Source organism: Arabidopsis lyrata (assembly GCF_000004255.2).
Source record: "Arabidopsis lyrata subsp. lyrata unplaced genomic scaffold ARALYscaffold_7, whole genome shotgun sequence".
NCBI classification, from domain to species: domain Eukaryota; kingdom Viridiplantae; phylum Streptophyta; class Magnoliopsida; order Brassicales; family Brassicaceae; genus Arabidopsis; species Arabidopsis lyrata.
The window spans coordinates 8,604,470-8,626,416 of record NW_003302549.1 but is presented as its reverse complement, the minus strand read 5'-3'; the positions used below and the strand labels follow the sequence as shown (position 1 = coordinate 8,626,416).

Sequence of the window (21,947 nt, the reverse complement as noted above, 5' to 3'; positions counted from 1 at the left end):
TGTTCTTACGTACCATAAATTTTTTTTGCCAAACTTCTTCTCGCTACTCGGGCTAGGATCCTAAAAGTTTCATTAATTACATTGATTAATTATGTATGTAATTATTCAACTATCTCTAGTTAGAAGTTATAGAGAACCCTTCAAAATGGCCATATAAATTTTGTGGCCACATTAAAACAGTTTAAATTTGGTGACCTTTAGCTACATTACCTTTTCTTTAGCTAATCCGTGGACCGTGGTTATTTAGCAACGGATTTGCTACATAAAAAAAACCATGACATCTAGCCACGAACAACAAACTTGGTCATTTGGCCATGGGTTATAAGAGCTACACCTAAAAATGGCTATATTTTTTAGAGCCTAAGTTAGGCCTGTTTGAACAAAAACGTACAAGTATGTAGGGTAAATAATCACAAAATTGAATATGCACTGTAAATCGGAGCACCGAGCATGCACTACATAGAAGATAGAGATCGTTATTATTTTTTTATCTTGGACCACAGGCATTTACTTATGAACTGTAATGTGAAATGTTTCTTCTATTATTTTTGGAAAATAGAGCTAGTTTTCAATGAATGAATTCAGAGTATGGAATCACATACTTCTGAGTTCTGACAATCACTTATTACAGGACAATGACGAGTACGTAACCTCATATTAAAATATGTCCATACCCTTTCTAATCAGTGATTATATTTTCTTACCAATAAAAGCAAAATTATGTATAATTAATTTAACATATCCAGATTTTGGATAATATTAACTTTGGGAAAAAAAACTTTTTTGGTGCTATTTTTGTCTACTGCCTATATTTTATTGGGGTATTATTACAAGGTATTGATTTATAATTAATTAATAGTGTTTGTTAGTTTTGATTATGTTTATGTTGAATAAACCATTAAAGTATAAAAGAGTGTATTGTGGAAAATCTATACACGATTAAATCATATTCGCAATTTTCTTTTTCCTTTTAACAAAGCATATGGGAGACAAGAAGAGACACAAGGTGTTATACTTTATTTATTATTATTCTTCATAGACATTAATAGATATGCATAACAACATACAGTCCTTTTTAATAAAACATCGAGAGTCCTTATAATTACGTCCTAATCAACAACGAAACACACACCAACACTGTAAAACATTAATAGATAACCCATACTTGTGGTGCCAGCAAACTTATAGTGCAAGTAAACACCGGATAGGGCTCTGAATTAGGGGAATTAAGGGGTGGTTACTGTTGGTGGTGGGCACTGGAAACCGATTGGAAAAACCCTATTGCAAGCAAAAAAGATTTCTCTAACAGCTTCATCGATTGCAAAAACCAAAGGAAGTGGCCTGAAGATAAAGCAGAGACAATCGGCTACTTGAACATCAGCGAGGCCATTGATGGCAGTGCAACACTGTCGTGCTCTGGGGTCTCCAGCTGTAACATTGGCTAGGCCAAGGACGTTGGCACATACGCCTAGTTGCAATGGGTTTCTGGGGCACGTGCCAAAGTTGTTGGTCGGTGAAGGCGAGCTTAAGAGGTCTGCTTCTGCGAGGCTGATAAGGAGGATGATGATGAGGGAAATGGTGGTTGAGCTCTTTGAGGCCATTTTCTTTATTTTGTGAATATGAAAGTGTGTGGATGCTTTCGATGAGGTTATGTGGTATGTATTTATAGAGCCAAGAGATGCCTTGGAATTAAAAACACTTGTTTATCATTTAATTTTTTACCTAACATTACTCTTTTATAATTAATGAGGCTTTAGCGATTTAGGCAAGTATTTGGTTCTCTCTATTATTCACCTTTACGCCACCAAATATCTAGCTTGGCTTTTCAATATATATAGATTTTAAAAAGAACACAATAAAATTTTATTTTAAAAAAAATTCACAGTGCTTCTTCAATATAAGTTTTCTTTCCCGGATTTCATGTCTTCTAAATAATTAAAATTGATCTACCACATTCATTCTCCAATGTAATTCTATGCTCAGCTGGTAATGTAACGAAATGAAACTTCTGAAATCTCCATCCCCGTCTTTGTATATATATAGATCAATAACTTGAGGTTTCAAATGTAACTCTATGTTTTACTCATAGGAACCGACGCCAATCATGATCTAATTTAGAAGGAAACCTTTGATTACTGAGGATCCTTTCATTTTCTAAGAAATGAATATACTTGAGGTTTATTGAACCGGGGATCAATAAATGCAATCATTTTGTTTGAGAGTTGAATTTACGTATGTATCAAGTTCTTCTGTTACTTTTGTTTTTCCGTAGCGATACTTATAACTCCAACGTGTTTCGAAAACTAAAAGAAAGACAATCGAAAACCCCATACAAACTTTATTTATTTTTATTACATTATTATAATAAAGTATAGAGAAACAAAAGAAAATTATGGTTTAAGTGTATATATATAGTAAGTAGGTTTTTATTTAATTCTGGGGAAAGGAGATGGTCATGGGCAAGTGAAGCCTGGGGGAATGCTACGACCACAAGTCCTATAAAGATTGATGATATTAGGAGGAAGACTGCCACTTGGTGCTCTCACTGATTCACAAAGGCAAGCAAGTGCGTCAGCATCAGAAAGATTACGAATGAGAGAACAACATGGCTGCGCCCTTCCAAATCCTAGGAAACCATCGAAAATACTTAGGATAGTGCTACATATTTGTAGTGGGAGACCATTCCTGGGACATCTGCCACGCGGGGGAGGCGTTGGTGGAGTCCTTGGAGGAGGAACTGGTGGTGTACGCGGAGGCGGTGTAGGTGGATTCCTAGGGGGAGACAAAGGTGGTGTCCGTGGAGGAGTAGTTGGGGGAGTTCTTGGGGTTCGTGGTGGTGGAGGTGGTGGTCTAGGGCGGGGCCGGCTATTAGCTTCGGCGTCGCCAATGAGGAGGATGGTAAATGCAAAGAAGAGGGCTATGGTTGTTTTTGAACATTTTGGATTCATTTTTCCAAGGTTAAATATATGTCCTTAAAGAAGGACTATTGTACGGATATTGGTGAACTGAAATGAATTGAGGTTTGTGGGTAATTTATAGGACTTTAAGATGTTCACTACGATGATTTTGTGCCACATGTTCCATTGCCAAACTTCTTCATTTTAGGCTTAAAGGTGGGCTTCACTCTACGTAATTAACCTTGATCATCAAGCCTTTTGATTATGGGCCTCCCAATTCTTTCTTCTTCTTTTGATTCCATTTACATGACTATATTACTTTTTGTATTGTTTACACGTTTGTTAGCCGATCTCAAGTTTCAGATCTAGTACAATTAAAAGATAATGGAGACCAAAGTCTTAAAACTTGTCTTTGCATAAAACCGTAGGCATGCAATTCCTTTGTTAGCAATGCAAAAATATAGATAGGTCTTGCAAGAATTAAACCAAAAAAATTCCTTTGTTGGCAATACAATTGTATGGTCAAAAAAACCTTTGGTGTCATTTTTACATTCATTTGCTGATAATTTACAATTAGAGTGAGAATTTCAACCGAATTAGACCAAATCAAATTATACTAATTAACCATTCAACATTGAACGAAAATCGTCTTAAATAGGCTGATTGGTTGGTTCAACAAAAATACTCCAATACACCCAATTCTCCATCTATATTTTTAGTGAATAAATATGATTCCATCTATTTTTTTCATCAATATGGTATTCATTAAAAGGAAATCATTTCTGTATATTTACTTTAAATTTACACCAAAACCCTAATAAAATTTGGGGAAACTTTTGGTAAATGGAAAAAAAGAAAGCAATAAAGAAGTTTGGCAATCTTAAGCTATTAGAAATGTTAAGTTTTTCTTAGAAATGTTAAGTTAGTAGAAATGATTAAAAATATTAAACTAATGCGTCTATTTTCTAGGATAAAAAAAAGTCCATATATTCTACTGGTGATGCATTAATGCGAAAAAAAATTTCAAACACCAACATGCATTATGCAATCTTTATACGTGTACGGTGAATCGGTGATACAACGACATCATTAACACAAATAAGTAGATTATGTATATTGATTGTATTAATATCATATAGTTTTAATATGAGATATCAACTTTATTATAGAGTTTTGGGGCTTCACGAAATGTATGTTCGCATCTCTAAATGGACGTGCCAAACATTCTCCTCTAGAATAACTGAAACTGCAACTTAGAGGGACCAAAAGCTACAACTGTGGCTACGTATTTCATTAATTATATGTTTAGTCTTTTTCTGATAACAATTTTTAGTTGAATCATATTTTTCATTAACCAATAATGCTGTATACTAAATATAGAAATTTATAACACTGCAACCAAATTTTTGCAGATATTCAATTAAACCAAGTTTTTTTTTTTCAGTTATTACATTCTGCAAAATTATTTCATTTTCCACGATTTCGCTATTCTACGTTTGAACCGTACTTGCAATTTTGTCAATTAACTTTTTGTTAGACTTTATCAAAAACAAAAAATGACTTTACGTTAGAGAACTCTTATTATAGTCACAATATTCTACGTATACCAAACTAATTAATGCTTCTAAACACTATAAATAGTTAAATACATACCTTCACCTCCAAGACTAATATAACTCACACTCAGTGGCGGATCCAGAAATTTTTTTTACCCGGTACAAAAATATTATCGTAAATAATTTATTTTGTTATATATATTTTATAAATAAAATATCAGAAAAATCCCTTTAAAAATAAGCACTAAATTTTGAGAAAAACTATTGCATTTTTAAAAAATAATTCAAAGATAAACTATTATAATAATAAAATGAAAAATGTCGAAAATGATTAGTTTAAATAGAAGAAAAACTTAGCATATCCTTCAATATCTAAAAAAAATTGTTCACATTTATAGATTAACTTTGTTAATTATAAATTGTTGATAGTGGCATTTGATGGAGATTGCATCTACAGCAATTATACCATAATAAAATTGAATATAAAACCAGAAATAGGATATTTTCGTAGGATTTTTATACTCAATTTGTATTTAATGTTATAATTGTCATTAAAAAGTTAAGAAAGGAAATAAACATTGAATGTTTTTTTTCCTTTTAAGTGAAACCAGAAATGGACAAGCGTGCAAACTGAAAAATTAACAGAGGTCAATTAATAATTTTGCTCAAAATTGTTTAAGAGTTTCTAAATTTGACCAGGTCACTTGACCTCTCAAGTGTGTACATGGGTCCGCCCCTGCTCACACTCCTTAATTTACTACTACAATCATCAAAATCTTATTTAGCATTTTCACAATATGGCTTCAAAGAACATGACAACAATCATGGCTCTCTTCCTCACCTTCAATCTCGTCTTCTTGGGCTTCACCTCAGCCCAAACCTTTGTGTCCTCTTAACCAGTCTGACTTGGGGATTTGCGTCAACGTACTTGGTCTCATCAACCTCACCACCAGCAACGTGGCCCAATGTTGTTCTATTTTATCTGGTCTTAATGCTCCTCTTGTGTCTGTATGTGCATGCGAGGCCCTAAGACTCAATATACTTAACCTTCTCGGCATCACCATCAACCTCAATTTGAGGCTTAATGGGCTTCTTGGTCTCTGCCGTTTGCCGATACAACCTGGTTACAACTGCCTTGCATAAGTAAACAACATACAGGGTCTTATATGTATTAGGATCATTAAAATAAGCATACAATTAGTTCCGTAATATCGGTTCATGGTGCAACTATGTGTTTTTTTAAAGTAAGTAATTATGTCTTTATCTTATGTTTGAAATAAAATGAAACCTGGATGGTGTTTCACATGTTTGGCTGTTCCATTACTATCTTCTTCATGTTTGCTTGAAATAAATGCCCATCACAAACAAACATCACTGTAACAGCCGAACGTACAAAATTTCTCTACATATGCTAGCATCTACCAAGTGATGGAATTTCAGAGAAAAATGCCTCCTATATCATAATTAATGAGCTCAAAAAGCTAGTCACCGAGAATTACATTGCTGATGAGAGAAGTGGAAACGGCAAAAAAAGACATGTTTGTTTCCACTAGGTTGTCTCTGGAGCATTTTTGATTGGAGATATCAATCAAACATACACTTGAACTCTTCCTAAAGATTGCTTCCTAGATTAAATCTAAGTAAGAAACTGCATAATCTCCAGACTAAGAGTTTTGTAATCAGAGTTACAGCTACGAATGGACGTTGTCCTATAGGAGAAGTATTGTAGGGAATAAACCTTTTTTTTTTCGTGGCCTGTACCAGGGCCGGCCCAAACTATTTGAGTGCCTAAAGCAAAAAAAAAATTGGCCCATTAACAAAAGCTGTTATAAAAAAAAATACAAGTTTTAACATGTATGGGATTCGAAACCGTGACCTGTACAACAAAAGACTTCAATCTAACCACTAGACCACAGTAACATTTTAAAAATTGATGCCCCTAAAACTACTTATAATTATTTGATGCCTAAAGCCCTTGCTTCATGGGCTTTACCCATGGGCCGGCCCTGGCCTGTACTCTAATTTCATACTTGAACACTTAGTTTAAGTTTTAGTGATGGATGGCGAATTTTTAATTAAAAAAAACAACTCATTCCTCAACTATAATGCACTGTGTTTGTTTCTGTGTGTATTAGTACTTTTTTTGATAAAATGTGAATTTCTATTAACAAAATGGAACGTTGTAATACCAAAATGGAACATTGTAATTTTACAATTTCTCTGGGGCAGTGAGCTTCTAAGACCAATAAAAAATTTAAAAAAGCCTTAGATACTACCAGATAAGTTAACGAAAATAGTTACTTTGCGATGAGCATGCGAGCAAGGAGAGTGTCTCTAAGGCTTCTGTCAATTTGCTTGAAAACAGAGGCAGAAGTGGCAGCAATGTTGTCATGGATTCGGAGAATTTTGTAGATTTCTGTAATGTTGTTCATTAGTATTATAGAAATCTACAAAATTATCAACTAAATGGTTGAAGTTCAATAGTTTTAATCCAGTTCCATTTGAAGGAAATAAAAAGTAAAAAAATTGGGCTGACGTAAGTTAAGGGTTGACGTAAGTTGGGATGACGTTTTTCATTAAATTTCATCGCCAAACCTTTTTTATTCGTAGACTGGGAACAGTTTTAGATTAGGGTTGCCATCCTAACTAGTGGTCATTGGTCAAGTATACGGTAAATTTCCATTATAAATACCAACATTCTTTTTTCATTAAAACTTCTAATATCGAACCCATCAAATCTATTAAAATTTTTATGGAAATTTTGTATTGTAGACTTTTGTATTGTTTTTAGGGAAAATTAGAAATAAAAGATGTTTTAATGGATAAATGTCCATATATACTTTTATATAAAATTTTTGGTGAAATAGGTTTTTTAAAAATCAAAACCCAAATTTACCCTCATATTTTCGAAAATATAATTAACAAAATTTTTTTAAAAATATTTCCTATTTTATTTACATAATTCAGATACCCTCAATCTTTCGCCAGATTGACCTGTCTTCACTAATTTGGATATAACTCTTGAATGCACCGTTAGATTTCCTTCAAACCACTTGAAAAATCAAGCTAACATCTTCATCTAGCTTGTGCCAAAAATTCAGAAAGATCTAACGGTGTGAAGTATTCCATCTGAGACCAAACGTATGTTACTTCTAAACGAAACTACATCTCCAAAAGTGTGTTTATAACCCAAAACAGCTCGTTTTCCTCCAAAGCAACCTAAAATCTGTAAAGACTCGATAAAAGATTAAAATACTCTAAAAACACACTTTGACTCTATAAAACATATGATGTAGGAAAGAAAACAAAGACTCAAAACCGATAAAAACACAATATATCAACTTCCCTCATCGATAAACAATAAACTAAATGAAAATTCCTACTTGGTAGGTTGAGACTATGGTTCTTACGTTTCTTTTTAAATTATGTTAAATTGGTCTTGGAACTTATGTTGTATATACTTAATTTAGTGATAAGTCAATCCGAAACTCAAAGCAAAACCACGAACATAAGAGTAGTAGGGATTCCAATTATGAGAACAAAAATTCAAACATAGAGTACTAGGAAATTCAAATCTGAAATAAAAAATGCGAAAATAATCATGAAATGAGAAAGAAGTTCAAAATCCATATAGTGGTAACTATAAACGTTCAATGAGAGCAGTTACAACATAATCCTTAAAAAAGATAAAGAAAACAATTATCAAAACAAAATATAAAAGTAGGGAAATCTATACTTAAGTTTTAAACTAGTAGTCAGATCACGATCATAAACCTTATATTGCTACATCACATGTTACTCGATTATGACCTTTTTTACCACAACGGCCGCACTTATGCTTTTTTGATAATTGTGACTGTTGTGATGCTTTTATCTTGTCTTCAGCTGATTCATATCTTCGTTTTTTTCGTCTACCAGGTTGTCTTCTTGTTTCAGGTGATAAAACTTTTGCAGATTCAACAACCTCTGGGACGCGCCATTCATCTTCAGGAACACCTATTGGATTAATAGTTTCCTCATATAATGATCTCCAAGTGGCAGTTGTATACACATCATCAGCATATGGGTATATACCAAATGACAAAACGTGGCACAGAACGGGGAAAAACAACGACAAATCTACCAAATTAGTCTAACCTTTCAACGTGGACTTAAAAGGAAGAAGTGAAAGAAGAAGACTTTGACGATTAGGGCTAAAAACGATTTCACCCTCTAGATTTTCGTTTTTAATTTTTTTTTTTATCTGAAAATATTAGAATACGTATTCTAACCATCCTCAGATCGTAATCTAAACAATAAAAACGTAATATTTAATAAATATTCAGTTTCCTTTTTGAAAGATTCACTTTCTATATTTAGGAATTCTAAAACTTTTCAGAAATTGAAATCTATATTATATTAGAAAACGGATTCTAAAATAACTATACGTTTTCTAACGTTTTTAGAACATGTTATCAATCGTAGAATAGATTTTCTGACTAAAATTAGAACATGAAGAAAAGCGTAGAATACATGTTCTAAGAATTTTTGGAAATTGTATTCCGGTCTTCTGAATTTGTTAGAACATGTATCTTATCTAAAAGTCGTAGAACATGTACAAAAATTTAGAATACAAAATCTGATTTTCGTAAACCATGTACAAAAGTTTAGAATATAAATTCTGATATTCGTAGAACGCTAGAAAACATATTCTAATAATTTTAGACGAAACTTTATCCATAAAAAAATCAACTTTTTTCAACTAAATCATCAATTTTTTTTTTCAAATCATCTATAATCTTGTATATCTACATGTTTTTTTGGTAAAATCATTCAAAAATGCTTAAAATAAAGAGTAGGGGTATTTTAGTTTAAAGTGACATTCTAAAAAAAAAGCGTATATGGTCAAACTTTTTTTTAGAGCTCCTTTATTTCTAATTTTTCCTTGTTTTTATGAAGAAAAAAAAACGTAGAAAAATGTGTCTTGTAGACTTATGTATTGTTTTGGGGCTTGACCAAATGTTCCTTGCCAAGCCTCTTCTCTAGGACTAAATGTCTAAGCAGTTCAGTTGGCATTTAATTAGACGTAATCATAGAATTCTTAAATCAGCCAAATCTTCAAAAAAAAAAAACTATAAATACAAAGTCTCACCTCCCAAACTAATTACTCAACACTCCTCTCCGAACTTAGAAAACAAAAAAAAAGAGAGAGAGATAAAGAGGGAGAGCTTACTTAGCATTTGCAAAACATGGCTTCAAAAAACATGATGAAAAACACGATAGCTCTCATCCTCGCCATCCACCTCGTCTTCTTTGGCTTCACCGTGGCACAACCTCCTCCACCTCCAGCTCCAGTGTGTCCCAGAGACATCCAAGCTTGTGTCAACGTGCTTCGGACCAGCGTGATCCTCAATGCTCAAACAGTGAGCCGATGCTGCACTCTCGTGGCTGGGCTTGACGCCTCTGTGGCCTCTGTATGCATATGCAATGCCGTTAGAATCTCACTCCTCAATATATTGACGATCACTCTGAGACTTAATCAGGTTCTTGGAATCTGTCGTATCACTCCCCCAGCAGGTTTCACATGCGCTTAATCCTCTCATAAGACTAAATAAGCAGACCAATTTCGTATTATCGAATAATAATGGTGCAAAGTATGTTTCTCTAATAGTTATACGTGTCTTAGAAAGATCTATGTTGTTGAAATAAAGTGAAAACAGTTGTACTGTTTATACATGTTCTTAGTTATGTTCTTCAAGTTTGATTTCCATATGTTGTATAATCTCTTGGTTCAGGTGAAAAGTAATATACACTTTACCTTTTGAAAGTTGTTTTCTATTTTTTGTTATTTCATGAATCTTCAAATACCATTGGGATATCAAGTTTTAACTAGACAAGCTAGGTTAGCTTGAAACTGAATGGACCGACTGTATTTCACTCTTTTACCAAAAACATTTGACCCTAAATCATCTCTGTTCAAAGTTTAGAGGGGGTTAGCTAATTTGGATTTGTTTAGGATTGAGTTGATCATATTTACTTGGTGTTAAACGGTTTAGGGTTGGTCCATATACAAACGTAAAAAGTTTCTGTCTGAACTGAAACCGGCCCAATATTACCTTCCTCTTATGCTCATCAAAAAAGATATTTCAATTTATGAGCGGGGAATATAGTGAATGAGTACTTGAATGAAAAAAGGGATGAAAATAAGTATATATGATGTGAGAAAACTGATGAGATCGTGAAGCTTCATATATGATACGATGAATTGGGAATGAATAAAAAAAGTCCATCCAAAATACAGCCAGTTGATTATAATTTTCTAAGAGATGGTACAGTGTAAAGAAAAAAAAAATTGAGGTTGGCCAATGTTTGTTGTATATGGTTCAATGGAATCATAATATAACAATTATCAATTAGCATCTATAATAACTATCAACTAATCAGAATTAAAATAATAATACTGAAATAATGTTCATCCATATATTATAGAAATCTACTAAATTATCGACTAAATGGTTATAGTTCAATAGAACGTTGGATAGGACTCATATGAGTAAATCACTAACAATAATTGACAATAGGATCATCTATGACAGTCGATTCTATCGCAAATGTTATGACCGATTAAGTACGTTATGGATTGTGGAATTTGACTTTATTTGGGTAGACATTTTACAATAATTTCATCGCCAAACCTTTTATAATTTTATTCGTAGACTTGGCAAATTAATTTTCAAATTACCTTCGCCGCCAAATCTCTATTGTAAGACATTTTTTAAATTAATTAATAGTAAGCGTTCAGCAAGAATACCAACTTTGGTAGAGTTTTGTATTGTTTTGGGCATTAACAAAGTGTTCCTTGCCAAACCTCTTCTCTAGATGAGTAGATGATGTTTAGATATTTTGTGAGTTGATATATTTTTCCTTTCTTATGGTTAAAATGCGAAATTTAAATTAATTCCGAAACAGAGATAAGAAATAAAAACAGGAAGAAATTAAATAAATCATCAAAGAGTTTCCTAAAACACTTGATTATGAAGTCACGCCGGCTCTGTAAGTATGAGATAAGAGTGAAACCGTCCATCGTTAATGACACTTTTCGAAATTTTACGTGTGATCCCATTGGTTGTGGGGTTGTATCCTTAACTGCATAAAATTGGAACTCCTCCAAAGACTCCTTGACTTGATCATTACGGCTCAGTAAAGTCCGATATCTAAGCCCTTTAGAAGAAATCCAATTCTAATGGAAACAATTGAACTAAGTGGTATAAACCATACTTAACCAAGAGACTCGGTTAGTGATAAACCCTATTATCAACACATTTTGGTTGACTTTTTTAAAGTAGACATTAGATCAATTCTTAAATCACATCTAAGCAAATCTTCTAAAAGACTATAAATACAAACCCTCCCAAAGTAAATTACTCAACTCTCCTCTCCAAAACAAGAGAGCATAATTAGCATTTTCAAAACATTGCTTCAAGGAGCATGATGAAAAACACTATAGCTCTCTTCCTCATCATCAACCTCGTCTTCCTTGGCTTCACAAAGGCCCAAGTTCCTCCACCTCAAGCTCCGGTGTGTCCTAGAGACTCGATCAATTTCATATCTTGTAGCAACGTATTTCGCCTCAGCTTAATCCTCATCAACAAACAAACAGTGTTGCCATGCTGCACTCTAGTGGCTGGGCTTGACGCGGCTGCGGCATCTGCCTGCATCTGCAATGCCGTTAGAATCACAATCTTCAATTTCTTGACAATCAATCTGCGAGTTAACCAGGTTCTTAGACTCTGCCGTATACTTCCCCCAGCTGGTTTCCGATGCGCTTAATCCTCTCATACGACTAAATAAGCAGACCAATTCCGTAATATCGGATAATAATGGTGCAAAGTATGTTTCTCTAGTAATCATATGCGTCTCAATACCATCTATGTTGTTGAAATAAAGTGAAAACATTCGTAGTGTTTTCACATGTTTCGTTTTGATGTTCTTCAAGTTCGATTTCCATATGTTGTATGTATCTCTTTGGTTCAGATGATAAGGTAAAATTTTTTTTATCGTTTTTTTATGTTTATATTTTTGTTATTTCATGAGGTTTCAAATACCATTAAGATATCAAGTTTCAACTAGTTGGTTACCAATTTAAGAAGAAGCTAGTTTCTAACGAACGGTTCCCGCGAGCATAAACGTCTTGTAAACAATGGTTCGAACCAGCTCATAACCACCCCAAGCCGTCTCAAGCTCTTTCACTACATTATCGGACAACAAGTCGACTCCTTTCTCCTTAGCAGCACCAACGGCAGACCATGATCTCAACATCCGCAAGAATCCTTCAAACGACACTGTTTCATCATCTCCAACTCAATGGGCTTTCCCTCAGAGCCCAAACCCACACTCTCAAACGGAAACGGCAACGTTTTATATCCGTCCAAAAAGTACTGACTTTCTGGGAATTTACAATACGGCATCGTTTCAGCGTTAAACCGAGTCATCACCGAGTCGAACTCGGGACTCACCACCATGTCAGTGTTGTAGCTCCACACGGCGATAATTCCTCCTGGTTTACGGAGAAGACGATTCGCAATCGCGTAGAATCTCGGGAGATCGAACCAGTGTACGGCGGTAGCTACAGTTATCAGATCAACGGAGTTCTCTCCTCCTCCGATCAGATTCACCATCTCGTCTTCCGTCATCGACGGCGGCGTGTGGTGGTACGTTACTTTCGGATGCGGTTTTCCGAGTTTTAACATCGTCTCGCTTACGTCCGTCGCGACGACTCTTTCGTAGTGTTCCGCGATCTAAGCACGAATCGGATAAATTCAGAGATTCGCATTTTGAAATTTCAGATCGGAGAATGTTAAAAGAAGAAAGAAGGAGGAGATACATACGCCGATGGCGGCTTGGCCGTTTCCGGTTCCGGCATCCCAAGCGAGATTGTGACGGTGGGAGCGAGCGGCGAGCTTGGAGTACCAATCGGCGGGATAAGTAGGACGTGCGTCTAAGTAGATATCAGCTTGATTGTCGTAAACTCCTGACATTTTTTTATATTTGTGATTTGCTTCTTCGATTTAAATTTTGTTTCGAATTTTGGTGATCTTTAATAATTGAGGTTGCGAAATCCGATTTTGCTATTTCCTCGTTGAATTTGACGGGTTTGTTGGTTAGCTAATTGGTTTTGGATTTGGTTTCGGTTTAAATCTATTTTTGGTTTAGTATGTATGAGTCTGAATTTTTTTGGAGGTTGTTAATCAAAGATGCTAAATTTTATTTCAAGAGGAGTAATGTGCAAGAGTCTTTGCCTGGATTTATTTATTACTAGGGGTATTAGACCGGACTACGCCCGGATATTCATTTTTTGTTTTTATTTATCATTAGTCTATATAGTATTTTTTTTCATCTATACATTTCTTGTGTTTTTACCTAGTTGTATCTATTTTCTTTATTTTTCTTTATCAATATAGTGTTCTATATTCTAGCATTGAACATTGCCGTGAACTTGAAAAATATGTACCAAAAGATTATAGCATGAATACGAAACCCATAAACGTACACAAGAATAATGACTCTGACCCATATAAGCTAGCATAATTCGCCATATGATCTTCATGAGCCGGTATACTTCTCTGTATTATACTCTTGTTTCTGTTACCAAAATACAACATATGTGCTCCACGACAGGGCTCTAACTGGGTGAACAATGACAACCCAAAAACAAAATCAAACATTCAAAAAGCAACATTGAAAGAGTTATATGAATCTAAAAGGCTGATGAATAATGGTATTATTATAAGATGAACGATACAGAGAGATATAACAAAGACATGAGTTTCTTTTTTTCAGCTTTTTATGTTATCCAAATATGAAAATTATTGATAAATAGTTCTATGTACGTTGATTTTTTTGTGTACAATACTATATGACTAAATTGGAGAACTCTACACACTTTAGTTAGTTGAACCAAACAAACAAAAAAAACACATATGATATTTCCTTCATAATATTTTCGATGGAAGAGCAACTCTTCCAATGTTCTCTCCAACATAAGATCCATCTCACCATCCTTGTAAAGAACATTATCTAGTAGGTTGGACTGAAGATGTGAATAAAAACTACAGTAGATAGTCTCACTAAGAAATTTTTTGACTACCTTATATACAACTGATCATTCGTGTGGTGTCCAAATCCCCGTTTATGCTCATTCGTGAAACCTCTACATTGCTGCCAGACCTTGTTGCATCTAGCAGCATATCACCATAAGATCCATTGCCCCTAATCATCAAACCCTTCTCACGTTATATTGTCGATTGATCTCCCAGCTAAAATAGTGCATTATAATTTTGGGGAAGACAAAGGGGAATCATATTTTCAAACCAATAGGAGATTAGGAGGGGTTTTTTCGAGGGAGATGTAAAATTTTTTTGATGATAATCTACATTAATGGCTAATTTCATTATACAGTAGTAAGTGGATGGATACTGAGAGAAAACCATCACATATATAGGATGAACAAAGTGGCCCATAATTAAGAATTCTTACCGAACTGTAAAGTTGATTGTTATACCTTTTTAACATAGTTGGAATGTAACCTGAGAGTCGAGTAAGAGTTGGAAGGCGATGTGTTATGAGATTTGGCACTCGTGGCCGATGTGCAACGGCGGCGGTAGGTTTGATCATGAGATAGAAAGAGATAGAGAGAAGTGGAAAGGATGTGACGTTTTAGACTATGATCTACGGAGGAAGGAATAGAGTATGGCCTAATTTTGAAGGCGTAACTGATGTGGTTATTAACTTACGAAGGAGTGGGGGGAATTATAAACGGTTTCTCAATTCTCATTGTAGTAAGTTTAGGAAGCTGATGTGACACGAAAAAGAAAAATTTTTTTTAGAAGCTGATGTGGCATGTTGAGAATGTGTTTTAACAAAGCTGATGTGGCTATGTTGAGAGGCCTCAAACTATCTTTTTTATTAGTAAGAGATTGCTCACTTTTTTTTTAATTAAATACAAATGGATTACAAGGAAATTGTTCAAATGTAAGACCAACCTACATTAATCTCAACTATTTAACGAGGGAGATAGAGAATTGAAGAGAAGAGGGAGAGAGAAGGAGATAAGACTTTACAGTGACTCTCTAAGACACAAGGAGGACACCTTTTATAGCTTTTGATCCATGGTCCAAAGACGTGTGCTTCCGTGTAAACAACTCCATTGTGGTCCGGATGGAGATCTTCTTTTAAGGATTGGATGCAAGAAACGAAATACTTAATATCAAAATCGATGTTTTTGTTTCGAAACCACTATAGTTTTGGTGGTTTGGGTTTTCTATTGTAACATTTAAGGGACAGTTTAAATGTTTTGCTGGCTGGTAGGATGAGTTGTATAACCTGGAATGATATTAAGAAGCTTTCTAAGCGGAATCCGCTAGCTCTTCTGTGAACTCCCCGAAGATGTCGGGGCAATCATCCCAGTTTCTGTGCCCTCGTGCTTCCCAGTAACCACCCGTGTACTTGAAGGTTTCGCTTTCACCTTGTCTCTCAAACCATCTCGGTCTCCATCCGCTTTCCTGAAGTTGCCGTGACTGCACAGAAACCGAGCAATTGTAGTTCTTAGAACATAACCATCAAAATTTTCAAAAATGTAACAGACTAACAACAGTAGTTCAAGGTAGAAGATCAGCCTAAAGATTATAGAATCACAAAATGGATAAACGAACATGCCAGAGATCAAATTATGCAAAACTCAAGGCAGAAGCTCATTCTATGCATTAGTCCTCATGTTCTCTGAAAGTTAATTCATTCAGGGCTTACAAATGACATTTGCAAGTTCATGGACCAGTGAAATGTTTAGGTGACGTACCATTCTTTGCCTTCTTTCTAACCGTTGTTTCTCTAAGTTCGCCTTCTCATATTCACCATTCTCAAGATGCCGTTGATCTGGTCTGAGCCTAGAATCTGTAGGAGGAAGTATCTCCTAAATCCATGAACAAAATAAACACAAGATCAGACATGTGTCTAAAAGAAACAGAACCCATATACATAATAAATCCATCTGACCGTACCTGCAAACCAGGTGTTAGCTCGTTTAGGGTAATGGCAAACGAGGTTAAGTTGTATCTAGTGACATTAGGCGGTGGCTTGGTCCTTTTCCACAGTAACGAGGCATTTGATGCGGGATCACTGACTTTCGACTTGCTGATTCCATCACCGGCAACATAGTAAAGACTATCATCCCATTTACCAAATATTGTTGCCGCTTTTTGCCCAGCTACGTCTTCTACAAAACCGTTTACCTATATGTATATTTGAATTTGATCATGTTTTATTTCAAGTATTCAGCTACCACATACATTCAAAAGTATAAAATTCATTGTTTACATATACAGAGCATTTCTATGTCACTCACCTGGTGGGGATTTCTCTCAAGAATGGATTGCTCCTTAAACTTGAGCGTACAAGAATATTGGCGGTTCCCACGGATTTGCATCACACCATGATGATCACAATAGAGTTTACCTAGTATGATATTGTATATAGTTGATGTTACCTAAGAATAAAGACAAGCTTAAAGTTACTTCAGGGGCAAAAGCAAAATCTGCAAAAGTGACTCAAAAGTAGTTCATAACTTTATAATATACCTTGCTCCACTGAAACACTTCGCCATCATCAAACTCTAGAGTCAAAACTCCGACAGGTTCGACTTGAATCGACCTCCCCCAAAACTTTGACCTGAGGTTAGTGTCACCCCAGAACTTCCACCCTTTACCTTCACAGGGGCAGGGCGGATAACAGTTGGATGGTGACTGACCTATTATAAAAGCGTAATACCAAAAGAATAAAATTCCATAGTCTTGGAAAAGATTCTGACATTTATGTCCATCACATTCTAACTTTGAGTTAAGATTTATCTTAAAGAACTACCTTCTCAGAGAAGAAACGAATCCCCTTTTCAGGAAAGTCGGCTTCATAGGTTTCTCCAAGCAAAGGATTGAAGGGCTTACAGTGCCTGCCTTCAGTGGAAGCGTATCCAGAGACAGCAAAAGCAGCAACATTTAAGGCTCTTAAGAGACCATTCCCCTAATACTCCAACAGGCTCTAAGTCAATTCAAGATTAAGAGATTGTTGTATAGCAGCAACAAAGAATATCATCGACTTGCAGGATAGTATAAGATAAGTAAGAGACTTTGGTGTCACTTACGGATTTTCCATGTTCATATGCTCGGTCCAGAAGATATGAGTACTCCAAGTCTTCAAAGCACTTTTGGAGGGATGATATTGGTTCATTGAAATACACAGGGAGGCAAACTCTGGTGAGATCCTTTCCAACGTTGTCTTTGATCATAGACCAAAGACTGACACCTTTCTCTTTTTCAGCTGGATCTGGAAGTTTCGTTCTTCTCTTTATATCCGCGTGTCCAGAAATAGCTAGATTTGATTCAGAACCAACATTAGGTTCATTAAAGAACTCCTTTGTGTCATGGAAGGAAGGTTCATCTTCCTCAGACACATCCTCAAACTCTTGTTTATCATCAGATGAAGCAGTTGTGCTGCATTCTAAACACCAAATAATGTCAAGTCAAGTCAAGCAAACATACAATGATACAAAGGAAGCCACTATACTTGCATAATTAGAACTCAAAGGAAAGCAAAATTGGAGCAGAGAAGGAAGAGAGATTAAGCGTTAAGAGTATTTACCACTATACTTTCCACGTCCTAGGCTTGAAAACTCATGTTTCCCTGATGCACTAACTTCGAGATTAGCTGCCTGAACAAAAGAAAACTCTCATCATTCAGTAGCCAACATGGATAAAATGCTGACAAGTGACATGAGAGATGTCACTCCAATTGCAAATCACACCATGGTCCACACTTTCACATTCAAGACATGGACAGATGACACATGAACACGTTTTAGGCTTTTATTAAGATGGATCAAATTCATAATTTTGTCAACACCTCCACGTGAAAGATGGACATAAGAAATGTGAAACAGACACTCGACACCAACTCATACTTGTCCACAACTTTTGCAATCCCTTCTATGTGTACCTATAGTTATAGAAGGTGATATGACTATGACCAGCTTTGAGTTTTTAACGACTGAACTTCAAGGGACAATAGGGACTCCTATTAAATTCTTGAACAATACTGATACCAATATACCCGCCCACCTCTCTCATGAGTTCAAAAAAAGAGATGAAAAATTGTATTTACTTTTGTTTTAGGAGTTCATTGTACTATGCAGTTGTAAAACTTTTAATATAGATTTAGAAGGCAACAGAAGAATCCTCTAGAGTAAGCATATAAATAGCTTAACACTCTTCCAGTCAACAGCAAAGTCAAGACCAGTTCCATAGCTCAACCACAACGGAGACCAAACCTCAACCGAGACCAAGCACAGGGGATTAACAAGAAAGAAAGAGCCAGCATCAAAAAATCAAACAAACCAAAAAGAAAAAGCATGAAGGATTTAAACTAAATTTACCTCCAGCTGCCTCAATGCGTCAAGCAAATTCGACCGTTCTTCGTGTAAAAGTTTAACTTGTCCGTGCATTTCAGAAAATTCTGAGAGCATGATCTGTTCGCACTCTTTTACAAGAGTCTCATTCATTCCCTCTTCGTGCAACCGTTTCTTTAGCCTCTCAGTTGATATGGACAAATCCTTTGGTGGTATAAAGGAGAAATCCCCATTAAGCGACCGGAGAGGAAAGATGCATTTTGTAGATGCTAATGCTTGTAACCAAGCCGCTCTATCACTTATAGAATCAGTCCTCAAATGAAGGGTCTTGGTTGCTGTGAATATATAGAACTTTCTATCATCAGACTTGCTTTCTCTGAAAGACGAAACCTGCTGGAAAAAAAACATAGACGGATACACATCTAGTTACGAGCTCAATAAGAAAGAAAAAAAAAAAAACCCCAGCAAGTTCTATTCCAACCACAAAAGCAAAATAAAGTTGTGACCACAAATTCATCAAACTAGAAAAAGAAAACTCACCAGAAGTCAGTTTCTAGATCAAAGATCTAAAATTCCATTCTATAAAAAGCAAAAATGGACCCTAAAAACTCAAAAGAATAACCTGAACTTGGAAAAAAAGTTTGGAGATGCAGATTGGAACTAGGAACAAATCAAGCTGGGCCCATGAATGATTTAACTTTAAGACTGGATAAGGCACGTTAGATCTATAGGTTGAGAAAGACAAAAGTTTATTATCTGTAAGCAAAACAAAAAAATCTAAAGCTTATGTCAGGATCAGCTTTGGTGTATTTTGGATTAGGCAATTGTAATTTTGAAAGTTCAACAAAGAATTATGCCTGTAAAAACATCATTTTCTCATTGTCAAGCATGTCAACACATGTCATTTTTATAATTGTTAAGACCCCACACCTCCATTATTTCCAACAAAACTAATTCTACTCACCAAACTTGTCCAAAATCCAAAACAAAACTATGTATATAATTGAATCCATAGAATAATACTATACACATAAGCCCATTTGTGTGAAAACATTTATAGGTATAGTATATACTTAGCTAGCCTTAAGGAGAATTCAAAAGTAAAAGATGAAAATGAAAAGCTAAAAGCGTATATCCAATTTACTTACGTTGCCAACAAGACAAATCAAAGCAAGCACATGCAAAGGCAAGAATCACCAAAGAACAAATTGTCAAAAGTGTCCAAAATTCAAAAGACTTGTTTTAGTTATGCAACTGAAAAAGTTCTTACTTCTAGTAACCAAAAATTGACATATCTATAGACTTCTTTGGCTTTTTCTCCCCCAAAAAAAAAATCTAAGGGAATCCAAATTTTTTTGACAATTGGCAAATGGGTTAAATCTTGAAACCAAAAGAAAAATATATTTAAAAAGGACCTTACACTAAGAAACCAACTTGAAAAAAAAAACAACAATGTGACCACTGAACAAAACCCTAAACCTACTAACAAAAACAGATTGTTGCAACCAACACACAAAAGATTTTAAAATTTGAAAAACAAACAAGCACCTGTTGATGTGACCCACTAGAGATTCACGGTAAGTTAAAAGCTGGAAAATACCAGCAAAGATTAATATTAATAATACACAAAGACCAAAATCAAATCCACAAAAAATGAATAAAGTGGTCAAGAAGAAAGTAGTAATGAATCTGAATGATGAAAGGTCATCATAGAAACAAGAGAGTAAATTTCACATTTAGCCAATTAGGGTTTATCTTTTTCATCAAGAACACAACAAACAATTCTATAAACCACTGGTTATTTCCTCTAACTATGAGTGATAAAAGGCGTTTCATTTCCCCAGAAAAAAAAATCCAATCCTTGATAGTAAAAATTTAATGATGAATCAACAAGACCAGAAATCAATAAATCATAAAAACTGATAATCTCAGGTGAATTTTTTTTTTTTTTTTCACCCTAACAAAAAAAAATTCAAAAATCAAATTTTTTTTTCCTGTCATTGTAAAATACCTTAAGATGAACAATGCCGACGGTTTTTTGTTGTTTCCGGCGACCACTACAACTATCCATTCTCGAAAGACGTTCACCGGAAATATCTCCGATTAACCTCACATCATCCGACGGAGATAGTAGATTCAAATTCTCCGGTCGACGGATCTTAGAATAAGATAAGATTCCGTTACGGAGTAAGAACCATCTAGATCTCCATCCTTTACCAAAATTAGTCCATTTATATAAGATCCCAGCTACAGTCTCCGATTCCGATCCCACTTTGGATCCACCGATCAACGACTTCGCCGGTAAACTCCTTGACCTAGTTAAAGCCGTCGTCACCGGTTCTTCCGGTGACTGGTTATTATTAATCCCGTGTGGACTCTCTAAAGTAATACAACAAAGTGGATGCAACTCCTTCACCCGCATTTTTTTCTCCGGTGACGGATTTGATCTCTCTCAGATCATAAAACTACGAAGCAACATTCATGTTTTTTTGAATCGGAAAAAAAAAAATGTGGTAGTCTTAGATCGAGAGCATGCAGATTTGGGAGATAAAATCGAAGAAGAAGAATAAAAGAACCTGAGAGCTCTGAGGAACTGAGATTTTTCTCAGAGAAGAGAATCAGAGAGAGAGAGAGAGAGAGAGAGAGAGAGAGAGAGAGAGAGATTGCTTAAATGTGAGACTGCGTAAGAGCATGAATATTGGTTGAAATGTTGAGTATCTTAGATAAATCTTAGGATTAAAGTTGATTAAAAATAATCAAACCAACATCTTAAAGCTAAGATTTGTATCTAAGTTAAGATGTTTTTCTTAACTTAAGATGTTGCAAGGTGTCACATTATGATTGGTTAAAAATCAAACAAAAGAAGAATTTTTTTTTTTGTGCTTTATGTTATTTATGTTATAAATTGTATCTCATGTATGTTTTAATTTTTTTAATTTGCAACAATTATTAAATTTTCTATAATTATAAATTTTATTTTTATATTAATATTTTATTTTTGTAAGAACCACATGTTAAGAACCTACCATTAATCACACAAAAATCTTAACCCAAAAACACTAT

The 21,947-nt window shown here is 34.9% G+C and overlaps 5 protein-coding genes and 1 pseudogene across 6 annotated transcripts; 3 read left to right on the top strand and 3 right to left on the bottom strand.

Annotated features, from left to right (window-relative positions):
- Positions 1-996: 996 nt before the first annotated feature.
- On the bottom strand, positions 997-2,159 carry LOC9303839 (putative lipid-binding protein AIR1). The gene has a single exon (XM_002867721.2). The coding sequence runs from the start codon at positions 1,599-1,601 to the stop codon at positions 1,227-1,229; it is 375 nt and encodes a 124-aa protein (XP_002867767.1). The 5' UTR covers positions 1,602-2,159; the 3' UTR covers positions 997-1,226.
- A 3,039-nt stretch (positions 2,160-5,198) lies between these two features.
- LOC9305893 lies at positions 5,199-5,773 on the top strand (annotated as a pseudogene). The gene has a single exon (XR_002330438.1). The product of XR_002330438.1 is annotated as a putative lipid-binding protein AIR1 (transcript).
- A 3,628-nt stretch (positions 5,774-9,401) lies between these two features.
- Positions 9,402-10,259, top strand: LOC9305892 (putative lipid-binding protein AIR1B). Its single transcript, XM_002869775.2, has one exon. The coding sequence runs from the start codon at positions 9,682-9,684 to the stop codon at positions 10,024-10,026; it is 345 nt and encodes a 114-aa protein (XP_002869821.1). The 5' UTR covers positions 9,402-9,681; the 3' UTR covers positions 10,027-10,259.
- On the top strand, positions 10,077-12,495 carry LOC9303838 (putative lipid-binding protein AIR1). Its single transcript, XM_002869774.2, has 3 exons — positions 10,077-10,086; positions 10,178-10,227; positions 11,894-12,495. The coding sequence occupies exons 1-3, from the start codon at positions 10,077-10,079 to the stop codon at positions 12,260-12,262; spliced, it is 429 nt and encodes a 142-aa protein (XP_002869820.2). The 3' UTR covers positions 12,263-12,495.
- A 27-nt stretch (positions 12,496-12,522) lies between these two features.
- LOC9303837 (putative methyltransferase DDB_G0268948) lies at positions 12,523-13,527 on the bottom strand. The gene is given in 3 exon segments (XM_021018018.1): positions 12,523-12,783; positions 12,786-13,230; positions 13,321-13,527. Coding segments are annotated over 3 exon segments (786 nt in total). The 5' UTR covers positions 13,471-13,527; the 3' UTR covers positions 12,523-12,592.
- A 1,848-nt stretch (positions 13,528-15,375) lies between these two features.
- On the bottom strand, positions 15,376-21,537 carry LOC9303836 (oxysterol-binding protein-related protein 2A). Its single transcript, XM_021017661.1, is given in 11 exon segments — positions 15,376-16,008; positions 16,287-16,400; positions 16,489-16,719; positions 16,833-16,973; positions 17,065-17,208; positions 17,211-17,234; positions 17,348-17,503; positions 17,625-17,980; positions 18,122-18,191; positions 18,912-19,274; positions 20,896-21,537. Coding segments are annotated over 11 exon segments (2,181 nt in total). The 5' UTR covers positions 21,307-21,537; the 3' UTR covers positions 15,376-15,837.
- Positions 21,538-21,947: the final 410 nt, after the last annotated feature.

Bases quoted from the DNA above. Each gene is read 5' to 3' on its own strand.
- LOC9303839 (XM_002867721.2), bottom strand. From the start codon at position 1,601: ATGGCCTCAAAGAGCTCAACCACCATTTCCCTCATCATCATCCTCCTT.
- LOC9305892 (XM_002869775.2), top strand. From the start codon at position 9,682: ATGGCTTCAAAAAACATGATGAAAAACACGATAGCTCTCATCCTCGCC.
- LOC9303838 (XM_002869774.2), top strand. The intron at 10,228-11,893 runs GTGAAAAGTAAT...GAGCATAATTAG, and splicing joins TGTATAATCTCTTGGTTCAG to CATTTTCAAAACATTGCTTC.